This window comes from Colletotrichum scovillei (assembly GCF_011075155.1).
Source record: "Colletotrichum scovillei strain TJNH1 chromosome Unknown Contig00001, whole genome shotgun sequence".
NCBI classification, from domain to species: Eukaryota; Fungi; Ascomycota; class Sordariomycetes; order Glomerellales; family Glomerellaceae; genus Colletotrichum; species Colletotrichum scovillei.
Window position 1 is genome coordinate 3,779,222 of NW_023336259.1, and position 12,898 is coordinate 3,792,119.

Genomic DNA, 12,898 nt, shown 5'->3' on the forward strand with positions numbered 1-12,898 from the left:
TGAAATGACACAGAGCGGCCACACCGAACAGACGTTCATCCATTCCACACATTGAAACCCTCCCCTATTTTTCCTTCTAGAAGAACGACCAGGCTCATGCCCTCATCTCTCGCCACTTTCTCCTCTGCACCTTGGCTTTGAAACTGCAGGGGACCCCGAATTCTCAGATCGCCCTTTCCCTGATAATTTCCGAACGAATCTGGCCGCTGAGGAACAATTCACAAGGAAACGTATCATCTACAAGGCAACAGCTTTCAAGCTCTGGGAAACCCACGGTACTGGAAGGAATCCCGGGCTACAACATACACAGATTGGAGGAAGGCGGAACGCACGGCCTGCGCGATCCGGTGCCGGGCTGCCTTTTCGTCCTCATGAATTATCCCGGCCTGTTTCAAGTGAAGCACTGCGCACAAACATCCTCATTCCGATTCATTAAGACAATCCGTCTTTCTTGGCCCCCTATCCTCTCACGTGTCTATTCGTAGAGATACTCGCTTCACACTGTCCTTGAATATCCTGAGATCACAAACATACGGATAATACGAATACCTTGGCCTTCATCATCAGCACAAATTGGCTCTTTATCCCCATCCAGAACCTTATTGCCGTCTCCTCCCCCTAATTTGCCCTGGTACCACCGCACCCTCGTCTCTCGAATTTCGAATTACACCAACGACACGCGGTCCGAACTCTCCATCGGCCCCATCATCTGCCGGCCGCTACTCACCTCTCAGAGCCCGCCCAAGCACGGCCCCCGGTCCATGACTGGCCCCTCCAATATCGCCGGGATCATGGACCACACCGGCACCTCTGGCCACCCGCAACCGCAGCCGCGAGCGCAACGCCAGCCGGTCCTGCGGAGGACCCGGTTCGTCTGCGTCTCCGACACTCATAACACTACCGTCAAGTTGCCAAAGGGCGACGTGCTGATCCACGCGGGGGACTTGACCAACCAGGGCAGCTATTCCGAGGTACGTGCCCCATTCGTGCCATTTCTTCAAGTGTATGTAGACATCGGAGAGACAAGAAGGAAGTTCCCAGTTGTCGACACAGGTACTTACCCGTTCGGGAGCCATGTGGGAGGCGCTCGGGGAGAGATGAGCCACTCTGTTATAGTATCTGGGTTCATCGTGGCAACAGAATAAACAAAATATGGACTCGCCGGTGGCGTTCGCTTGCTTCTGCATGTACCTTATTTGGACAGTGTAACTGACGCCATCGCCAGTTATCCAAGGCAGTCCAATGGCTCGAAAAAGCAGACTTTGAGACCAAAATCGTCGTCGCAGGTACGCACAATGTCGGTCCTCCCCTCAAACTTCTTCACCTCAACAGATGTATACGCTCTACTCCTTCACGTCAGAATACTCACTAAACGGCCGCCCAGGGAACCATGACATATCCCTAGACGCAGACTTCTACTCTCAACACGGATCTCACTTCCACAACCAGACACCGCAATCCCCCCAAGACTGCGCAGCCCTCCTCACAAACTCCCCCTCAATAACCTACCTCGCCCATGAATCATCCACAATCCGCCTCTCTTCCTCCTCAGGACCACACACCTCCTTCACAGTCTTTGCCTCTCCGTACTCACTGCGCAACGGCCTCTGGGCATTCGGCTACGACGCTCCTCAGCACGGCAGCGTCGCCGCCGCGGCGAGTGATCTTCCCACGCTATGGGATGATATCCCCCTCGAAGCAGACGTCGTCGTGACGCATACCCCGCCACACACCCACTGCGACGAATCACGCGCCCGGCGCGCAGCGGGATGCGAGGCCCTGAGACGGGCCTTGTGGCGCGTCCGTCCGCGGCTCGCTGTCTGCGGACACGTTCATGAAGGACGCGGCGTCGAGAGGGTGCGTTGGGATCTGGGCTGCGGCGGTTCAGCTTTCAAAGAAGAAGGCGTCGAGCGCTGGAGCGATCCGGGTCAGGGGAACAAGCAATCCCTAGTGAATCTGTCACTCAAGGGCGGGAACCCCCTCCGCAACGACGGATCACATCCGGAGGGGAACCCATCCGACGAGGCTGCGGGCAGGAGAACCCTCGGTCCATCTCCGTCTACCCCCGGAACGACGTCAGAATCCGCCGCAGAGCCGGGCCTCGGCACCCACGGCCTCGGCGGCGATCCGACATCACCCCGCACCGACGTCGCCGCGCTCGCTGGACGCCTTGGCCGGCGGGAGACGTGCGTCGTCAACTGCGCCATCATGGCCAAGAGTTATCCCCACGTCGGCGGCAAGACGGTCAACAAGCCTGTTGTCGTGGACCTGGATTTGCCGTTGTGGGAGTGGGATCGCGATGGGATGCCGCGGCTCGTGTATGCGGATTGAGGGCCTCAATGAAACACAGAGGCAGGTGGGCAGATGCCTTGCTTGAGAATGAGTAATGAGGCTGTGATGCCAGCGTTGTATTGGCGACGAGGCAGACGGCGGGGCAGCTTTGGTTATTGACGAGGCGCCTGCATGATGTTTGCATATCGGTGAAGGCATGCGTTCCCGTTCGACACAGGTCTACGTAGCCTGCGTGAACTGCTACCACATTGGGAATTACGCGAGGCAACAGGCATCCGGAACAGATGAGGCCCATGAACGTCTGCCTCCTCGGTCTTGATAGCCTCAAACCCTCAGTTACACTCTATTATGCCATTATTCGGTGACCTTGACGTCTATCATTCGCGGTATAATCCATAACTTACCAGACTTTACCGAGTTAACATGTAGCTCTCCATCACTCGGCTGTGCTTCAAGGATATTTGCACGTGGACGCGTCGCTCGTCGCCTTCCTCTTTCGACATGTGTGCCGCGAGTTCGCATACAGGCTGTTTCTTCCAAGAATGTCTCATACTGGGCGGGGGACGATGGCGCCTCGTCAGGCGTTGGAGGACTAGATGAGCCGCATGTCATACTCCTCATCTATAATAGCGACTTAGGGGTAGGGTACTAAGAGTCGAAGAGGCTGAACTTGCTCTATGCTTGTCTCAGTCAGAGGATGTATCTGGAAACCGTTACCCACCGCCACCGCTTTGTCCGTCTACAGTGGGGGCATGGAGAGACGGGAATGAGGCTTCCATAGTGAAAGCCAGTGAAGAAATAACGATCATCACCGAGATCTAGGGTCTTGTGCTTATATTGAAAACAATATACCGTTGAACAATTCAGTCCCGCAAGACTCTCTTGATCTCTAAAGCCTTTGCCTCCAAGGGGGTTGTGTCTAGTCAAACGTCTCAGTCGTGACCCTATATATATTTACTCTGCCACAGATCCCTCGGACAGGAAGCCTCACCAGCATGAGCATAAATTGACCCTCTGCCCAATACTTATGCAGCTGTGCATTCAGGCAGTACAAGTTTCTCGAGGTGTCGAACACGCTACTGTCTCAAACCGAGATACCCTCACGTTATAAACAAAACGAAGGGCAGAATTACAGATATTCCCCAGCTCTGAGCACCCTCACATTCGTATACGAGTCTGAATATGCCCATAGACCAGAGAGACTCTGTGCCATAGCTATCGTTTTGTGACCCAAGTAGCCGGAAGCTCCGTCAATGCAATACGCCTACCGCTCCATAGCACAGTCCTTACTCCTCATTTGATAACGACTCTAGCCCTAGTACAGCCGCGCTGCAGATGTTGGAGACAACTAATGCTGGTTTCCTGCCTGGATCAAAGGCGGACGGGCCTACAAGGAAGCAACACATAGCTTTATATAAATGCGGCGACTGCGCTGCGCTGTGACGGAAGCAACGCTTGACCTTTCTCGCCGGGGAGCAAGTTTCCAACTCAGTCACGCCGTGACTTGCTAATTCGAAGTACAGGCAACGTCAAACATCGTCTTGCCGTCTTATTCAAGCTCGTGATCCCTCTCCACATGCTACCCCGAGTGCCTATTGTATCTCTCACAATCATCACACGTCGAACCAGACAGAGTGCGATGCTCGAGGATAAGAAACGCCCTCAAACCAGGCAAGACAACATATCAAAAGGGCAGACTGACTTCCAAAGCTAAATTCTACCTTCTCAGTCCATCCCACAGGCCCGCCTCGGAGCCTCATTCTCATCCTCATCCTCACCCTGCTCGCTCAAGACCATGACCCAATCATACGCAACCAGCCTCAAGGAGCTAGCCTCATCACATCGAAGGCGTGCCTCATCTGCCTCACTAGCCATCCATATCTACACTTCTCCTTCGGCCTCCTACATCTTGCACACCTTCACACATTTGCACATTGTCTTCACGCGCCGATACGCGCTGATAATCAGGCACCGAAACACCAAGCCTGAGCGCCCCCCTTCGCCCTTGACCATCTATCCCACCACCCTTCCCAATGAGGCGGATCTAGAAAAGTGCAACTTGGGCTGGACTCGATCCTAACCTACACACACCACCACGATTCCTGCACATTGATGCACTGTTTACGGGGTAAATGCCCATAAGGCACCGACAACCTCAAGACTGGACGACCACCAGGGAACCTTTTTACAGCTTTCCTCGGATTCCCATTAAGCCCTGCCCAAAAGCTCGCATCGTAGTAACACACTACAACGTCCTCCCCCCTAATCTCATGTCCAAATAGCCGTAAAACACACACTTGATCTGTTTGATGACTGCAAAAAGCAAGCACATCGGCCAGGCCGACACAAAAACCCCAAACCCGACGACATCCGCCACGGCTCTCGCCTGCAAACCAACTACAACCCCTTCGTCGCTGATGTAAGAAAAAACAAACATCCGTAATCAATCCCATCTATCCCTCCCCCCACGACACAACCCTCAAAAAGCCTACCTGCAGAGTACCTATCCCTCCCCAAAAGCTGATGTAAGACGGTCCCAGCCTCGCCACCGAGAAGACCAGGCAAGCAAAGACAAGCTGGATTCGCCCCCTCAAGCCCATGAGTCCTCACCCTTCCTTACCTTCAAGCCTCTCCGACACGACACGCTCAGCACAGTCCCATGTTTCAGGGTCCATGAGATAGTATCCCAAACCAGAGAAAACAGAAATCACATTCAGAAACCATTCTCGCTCAGCTTACTTTCCCAATTCAACGCTCCTCGCCCACCACACACAGCCATCATCCAATCCCAACGCACTCTTCTCTCCGCCTACCAATCGATACACTCCAGAGTCCAAGAACTTCAATTTGACCCTCCTATTGGCCCAGAAATTCAATAATCATGTCTGGATGCCTAATACAAAAGACAAATAGTGGAGACCAAATAGGCTTTGGTGACAGCTCAGGACAACAATAACAAGACGGCAGAAGAGGAAGGGCAAAGCGGCCTGGCCTCACCTTCTGGCCTGGCCGCCCGCGCCCCAGGCCTACATCTCGATTCTGTACTCTGCGGCGCGGGAGAACCCCCCCTTGGCCTCGTGCTTCGTAATTCTTGCTCCCCTCCTCCCGTCTGTCTTCCGATACATCGTGTGCTTACACGTCACAACGGGGTTTCTTGTCTATCAGATCAGGCTCAGCGGTAGGTAGGTCGCGAGCGCGGCCATCTGGAGGATGGCCGCTGTGTTACCACACAGGCCTACACCAGAACCAATTCCCATTAGCGACCATAAGAGGGTTGACCAAAACCCCAGACGGCACGCCAGTACCATTGACCATTGTCACAACATGACCCAAAGAGGTGGGAGCAGATGAGAGCAAGGCCCTCGATGGGCCGCCCCGTCTGGCCATCTATCCGGCTCCGGATGCCTGATACCGCATGTCCATCCCATGCCGCTGACCAATGGCCCCGAGTGTAGCGATACAACAATGCCGGATTCCCCAGTCAAGCATGCCTTTTATCTCTCTGTCCCCCTACTGCAAGGCTCCCCTTTGGAAAGGAAAACCTTCCTGTCGTTGGGATAGGACAGAGCCCAGTCATAACCCCGGGGCGAAGATCAGCGTACACTTGTACGGATGCTACGTAAAAAAGGACCACCCCTCGGATATGCTTCCTCTGTACTGTCAGCCATACAGCTCGCGTGAGGAGCCGGTTGGCTGGAAGCCATGCCAACCGCCGCGCTTGGATGGGAAAGGGAGGGCGCATATTCTTCCATTTAGTGTTTGGTCAATTCTGCTTCGCGAAGCAGCATGTCCATCATCCATCCCGAGAATCATTGGAGAGGAGGCGCATATGTGGAAGCAGGCTATAAGGCAACAAGAAGGAAATAAGGTAGACGTTCCGGTCTCTCAGACCGGGGAGACGGGCTCGCGTGCGGGAATGGACATGCAGAACCGGAGAGGGAGTGAAGACGTGCAGCTCGGCGCTTGTCGAACGCCCAATAAACGCAGCGGTGGAGACCTTTCCCAGACAAGAGGCGCTCACGCACTCTAGAAAGGAGGGGGGAGACGTGAACGTCGGATGAGAAGGGGGGTTACGGGCGGGAGAATGTAAGCCCAGTATCAGATGCGGCGGCTGTGCGCAGGTGGGATGATGTGATGTGATGGGATCGGAATCGCGGGGTTCGATTCGCTTGGTGGGGGTTGCCCGCGCATGAGACCCTCAATCCCCCCTCTCGACTCTGTTACGTTTCTTCATGAGGGTCACCTGGAGACATCATGGTGTTGCCATCGAGATTGTGAATTGATGAAGTCTGGATGCGTCTGTGAAACTCTGTCATCAGAGAGAGGCTTTCGGACCTCAAAGCTGCCCAAGAATTTCCTCAATTGAACAGCTCATCGCAAGGATGGAAGCTGTAGTAAGGAATCGGAGAGCTGCCCAGGCCAAGGTTGTCGAGGAGCACTTCACCGCCACAAAAGGCAGCGATGTCCCAGCAAGAAATAGACCTTGAGCACAGCCCAGGCTCCATGAGAACCGCAGACTAGCAAGCTAGCGATGGACCGGCTTCAGCCTACGCCTACGCAGGAGCTTTGTCCTATTTCCGATGAAAATGCCTCTTTCCTCAACGCCGTTTCCTTGGAAAGATCGCCAACTGGGCATTGCAAGATGCATCAGCCTTATCCACAAGATGACTGACAAAGTCGTCGACCGCAGACAAGTTCCTGGATCTTGCTCCTAGAAATGGGATGGCATCCCATGCCCTTCACAAGTTGAGGGTGGTAACCGGCGGCTGTCATTGGAGACGTGAATGGGAATCTGTTGGCGCGGTATCCGCTTTGTGGTCAGAAACGGGAAAATTCCCTCCCTCCAACTAACCCGGCAGTCACTTCGCGAATCTTATCGTTGATAGGCTATCGGCCGGGTCCCTGGAGCAAGGTGTCACTGGGACACAGAGTTGGCACAACGTTTGCTGGGAACTCCCGGCTGTCGTGGCGCAACTTGAGCGGTTTTCTCCTGAAGATTTTCACGGGTGTTGGAGGCCATTCCCTGAAGAGTTTCGGCAATGGCGAAGCGGACGGGATGTTCTTTTGCTCGGAACATGGTGACCCAAAGCAGACGCGTATCGGTATCTTCCGCAGCCCAAAGTCGTTGGCCGCTCACTTCTCAGTCTCACCTCACTCACTCAGCGACAGTCTGGCTGACTGGCAGTGACTGCTCATGTTGGCCCGAAAAGCGAGCAGGCTGCTGCATCTCTGACGGCCGATCGTTGCCCCGCACCAATCCGATCGAGCTACTACCCATAACAAGGAGGAGTGAAAGCGTTGTGATCGACCAAAGGCTGAAGGCAGCTTTTGGCGCTGCCGTGCTGGAGATAGAGACTGAGTGCTCCAGAAACGGATTGCCATGCCGAAGCCTCACAAGGAAATGCCTTAACAGAAGCTGTTAAACTTGGTCGGATATCCACACCAGTGCGGCACCAGCCAGCTGATCATCCGCGGTGGAGAAGACGGACCTAGGCCCGCTCGCGCACGAGACAGGACGAGACGGGACGATTCGGTCCCTCTCGAACTATTGGCCCAGACGGCGCTGACCGCTAAAACGTGAAACCCCTTCACCACCGACTGACTGCCAAGGACCAGTGATAAACAGCAAGTGTCAAGCTTGGTGATGATGCTGAGGGGTAAGAAGCCACTCACTACCCCCCGTGCCTGGGATATCACTGCAATAATCCCCGAGTATCAACGCCAAAGAGCGGTTCGAGGACGTTGTCCGTTGACATTCATGCCCTTGGCCAGGATATCTCGGCCAGCATGATTCGATCACCGTATCTCCCTCAATGCGGCATCTGCTCCAGGAAAATCTCCCGCCCATGGGTTCCTACTCGTCGCGACTTGTCTAGCTGCAGATGAAGCCTGTGTCTGACTGGTCGAGAAGGCGTTCCAATTTTCGTCTGATTTGTTCGCGGGAGACGGTCTTGTTCTTCTTCTTCCTGGGTCTCCTGGACCAATGACAAGCGGATCCGGACCCCCTCCTTATGTAGTAGAAGTGCAAGTCCAAGGTGTATTTCACGTGGAAGGGGACGTAAAAAAAAAAACTGAGAGTCGAGTTTTTTGCACATGTCGGTCGCCGTTCTCACCCTCACCCATAAAGTATCCAGAAGGGGGCGCCTCTGTCTCTAGATTGGGGGCTGTGATGCTCAGAGTTCGTACCTGCTTCCGATCTTCCTGGTGGTCACAGACACGCGACCTCGCGTAGTGACGGCGATCTCATGACGAGTGAGAAGGCGTGGGATGCAACAGCGCGGAGGATGGAAGATGGCATGCTAAGACACATGTCCTGAGAGTCGAATGGTCTTGGAGTCGAATGGTTTGTGATATTGTGTGATGGTTGATGCAGAGAGCCCGACTGGGAACTGTGGATGGAGTCATGCACACACTTTGCGGTGGTCGCCGTTACTGGTCGACTGCGACCCTGAAAAGCCGCCGGTCTCTGGCTCAGTCGTAGACATTGGATGACACGACGAGCTAGAGGGCGAATTCGGAGACATTGCAGATATGCCGGCCTTGGTAGCGGGCGAAGAACCCAGCGACTTTAACGACTCCACAGGCCAATGTCGAAACTCTGGCGGCCTCCATTGGCCATTGACGAATACTATGCGAATACTGCGAGTAAGTCGTCAGATTATGAGCTGCCATCGTTGCCGAAAGATGCAGGGCAGAGGTAATAATGCGTAATAAACGGCTGTGGACGCATCTGCAAAAGAAGCACGTTGGAACAATGTCGGCCAAAGGCCTGTGAAAGGGCTTTCCGAGGCAAGTGTTCGAGACAGAACCGACACCAGTTGTGAGAGGGTGTGTAAGTCTCCCCAGACCTGAAAGATCCTTCGTAGGGCTAGGTATGGCTGACGATGCTCAGGCTAGTTGCGATCTTGCTGTTCTCGAGGATGACGTTGCTCCGAGTCGATGGAAGCCGGAGCTGTGATGGCTGAGAATAAGTCTGCTGTCGTCCCGTCTCATCTGCCACTTTCTAGGCTCTGCAGCTAGAAGACGAAGCGGGCACGCTGGAATGGTTGTCGTTGATTACCTAGTCCCCTTGGGGGTTCGCAAGATGATCACGACCATGTGGCGCCGTCTGTCCTGCGGCCTGTGTGGCCTGTGGCCTGTGGCCTGCCAGTAGCCCTGCCAGTATGTTTGCGCGTTCCCGGCGGAAAGCTCGAATAATAGCTGATGGACACGGGCAAAAGTTGGCTAGCCTCGTATGGCATATCGACCCGGGGTACGGCGCACCCATGACTTTGCTGGCGACGTTTCTTTGGCTGTGGCCAGGTACGTCTGATATCATGGCGAGGCCAGACCAGGCCACGAAATACGTTTGGGTAGTTGGTCATCTGTACTACTTGGTCGCCATCATCGTTGTATCGCCGTTGGGCTTCATTCCTTGGTTTTTTCCTTCCCTTTCGTTCCATGGGCTGCTTGTATCCGTAGACTGATGACGGATGAGAGGTTGGGCATCGAATTGATCGAGTGCCATGAGCAAAAACTCGATGGGAGAAAACGGTTTGGGTTGGGAGAGAGTTGGAGGAGGGAGGGAGGGGTGGGTGGTTGGGCTAGCGGGGAGACGGTGCGCTTCTGGACAGACGGTGACAGCTCAAGTTTTGCTTGTCGTGCTCGCTGCTGGGAAGGTCCTCGCAGGCCTTGGGCATCTCCCGAACGTTCCTGCCTCCATTAGGTAAGCGAGCAATGTACGTACTTTGGTACCTTCTTCCTGAGGAGAGGGGAACTTCCATCTGGAAGGAGTCAGAGTCAGGTCCATCGTGAGTTGACGGAGGAAGGCACGGCACCGGAGGACGGGGACCAAATGCCCGAAAGACCCGCTTTTATCGCAAACGGTGGTCAAACGAGGTGTTTGTTCACCGCCAGATGGCCCCGGACAATCGCCGCAGTGCGTGTCATCAAGCCGAATGGGCGGTGCTGATGGAGTCAAGAAAAAGCAGGTACGGCGAGAGGAGTTCGCTTCCATGGCCCTGCTGGGCAACTGGGCCTGGGCATTACCTCAGCAACGTCTGACAGATGCGTTTGAAATCGTGTTTTTCATGTTGCCAAATATGGCTCGGGTAGCTCTACCAGCTTCCAATTGATGTATCCGTACTGTATGTTGCATGACCCGGAAGAAAATAGAATATTCAGAAACCCGCCGGATGGTCAGACTGACTTGATGCAACGCAACTGTCTTTCCGAAAGCCTCCGGCTGGGAGGTTCAGGTTCGCGTTCGCCGAACAGACCAGAGGAACACAGCCTCCAGTTCGCAGAACGATGGATTACACTATCAGCCAAGGTCCCTTTAGACTCGGACAGATGATTGCTTAGCGTGTACCTAAAGAGCCGTTTTGTCAAGCACCAACGGGCATTCCCTAAGTTGTTGATTGAGTTTGTCATTCATGGTGCGCTATCCTCGGGAAACGGGACGTTTTGGCGTCTGTCCAACCAAGGTTGCTGCTTGAAAACGGACGAACGTTTCAAAGGGCGGCCAGCTGCAGCGTTGGAGGCTGAACGGTTGCCAGGTGCCACCTTGTGCTCGCAGGCCGCGTTGTTGCCACTCAACCACTAAAGGGAGGAGCAGATGGACGGTGCGCGACAAACGGCGGAGTGAGGTACTTGGTAGACCAAAGTCCGAAGTACTCTTGTCGACGGTACGTGGACATCGCCCCTCAACCCCTCACGAGGCAAAGTACCCATGACTTTACGTACGAGCCACCGCCTGCTTCCAATTGCCCACTGCCACATCCTTCTTGCCTTCCTCCGCTACCTTATTGCTTGCACTTTGCAGTGCAGTTGCGGTGCCCTGATGCTGGTACCAGGCGCCAGGCAAGTGCTCCTGGGTGTTGGTGTTGCCGCTGCCCAATCGACAAGGCGAACAAGCGTTTACGGTGCCATGCCATCCCTAATCCATCAATTCCCATCCAACGACATTCCCAGCTTCTCGCGGGTACAACCACAGCATTACACTCGGCTCTCATGGATACAGCGAACAAAAGACGAAGTACGCGAAACCCGCGCTCCCGTGTTTTTGCCCCTCGAGGAAACAGAGATTTCATTTTTTTCCTTCCCTCTTCGTCAACGAGAAACTCCCCGTCCCTCCGAAAGGCGCTGAAGGCTAGAATGATTCAGGTTGATTCATCCATCGTCATCTTTGGCCCCATACTCTGATCCCTCCAGCCGAGGCGCAGCGTGCAAGTTGTCGTCGGCATCTTCGTCAAAGTTGCGCGATGACCCCCTTGGATCATGGAAGATATCCTAGCACGATACACACATCACTTGGCGGGCTGAAGCTGTATCCCCTACACCGTAGGGAGCAAGGCGAAGTACATTGTTGCTTCCATCGTTTGGGTTCGATCTTCTTTCCCCAACCACCCCACCATCGGTACTCTCCTTCACCGTATCCAGGGCCGCCATGAGCGATCGACTTTACGGCGGGAGCCCATGTGCCGTCCCTGTCGCTCATCACCTGAAGGGTTCGGTTCGTGGCCGACCTCTTGCGGTCCCATATCTACCATGCCACCATGCCTGCCAGCTAAACAAGTCTCCCCGACAACGCGAGACCTCTGTACAGTAAAAAGCACGAGAGAAACCGAGACGGCCTATAGCCACCGATACGGGCAGGTCTCAGGGGTCCCGCATACGTCAGGCGTTGCGTATCATGGCTCAGCTCCGCCGGGGGGTTCAGTCATTTACTATCCAATCCGCCCCCGCGGCCGCCTACCACAGCTGCAGCAAGCCACCGCAAGCTGCTGTACTCTGCCCGTTTGGGCGACGGACGACGCGGGTCGGACAGAGAGGGAAGCAGGGCCTGTCCGCCGCCGTGGAAGCAGAGAGAAGGACACAGACGAGACACCGGTCGATGCCAGTCTCCAGACAGGCAGCGGGACGGACTTCAGCGGCGGGTTACGCAGAGAAGGACGAGACCGATGACAAGCCGGGTACGACGGTGCTCCGACTGACAGACCTCGGACTTTAGGTCTCTGTGCGCTTGTCCGTCTGGGGTTCAGAATAGGCGGTCGAACAGAACAGACTCAAGCTGCGGTCCGTGGAAAGGCAAAAAACCAAAAGACCAGACGATGTCTGAGGTTCAACGACGACAAGTGCGGCACGGAGTGAGTACCAGAGACAGAGTGGTGGCACCGATGGACGAGCAAGCAATAAAGTCACCGTCGTCCATCCACAGCAAGCCTTACCCGCTGGGCACGCCGCACATCACACCCACTCCAGCCCCTCCAGAAGCCCAGTCCCCCCTCCTCTTCTGGGGGTAGAATAAGACGTGGGATCCCTTTCCAGTCAGGGACAGCATCATCAGCCAAGGCCAGAACCGTCTCACCTGGCTACAAGCCCCATCCGTTCGCCCCCGTTTGTGCTGTACCGCATGCGAGAAGCGTATCAGCTGCCGTCTTGTGTGCAGTCGTAAATGTATCTGTTCATAGGCTACCGTCTGTGGGCAACAGCCCTGGCAGTCTGGTCATGACTGTTTAACCACACCTCTTGAAGGGGAAAGACTGGCTGGATGATAGCCTTGATACAGTCAACCATCCATCTGACTGGAGGTAACTGGTCAAATCAAATGGTGACGGCAGAGCCA

The 12,898-nt window shown here is 54.9% G+C and overlaps 1 protein-coding gene across 1 annotated transcript; it reads left to right on the forward strand.

Annotated features, from left to right (window-relative positions):
• Positions 1–791: 791 nt before the first annotated feature.
• Positions 792–2,331, forward strand: HER10_EVM0012714 (calcineurin-like phosphoesterase; the record flags this gene model as incomplete). The annotated part of the gene is made up of 3 exons (XM_035482102.1): positions 792–971; positions 1,226–1,286; positions 1,385–2,331. The coding sequence occupies 3 exons, from the start codon at positions 792–794 to the stop codon at positions 2,329–2,331; spliced, it is 1,188 nt and encodes a 395-aa protein (XP_035339034.1).
• Between the last annotated feature and the right edge of the window lie 10,567 nt (positions 2,332–12,898).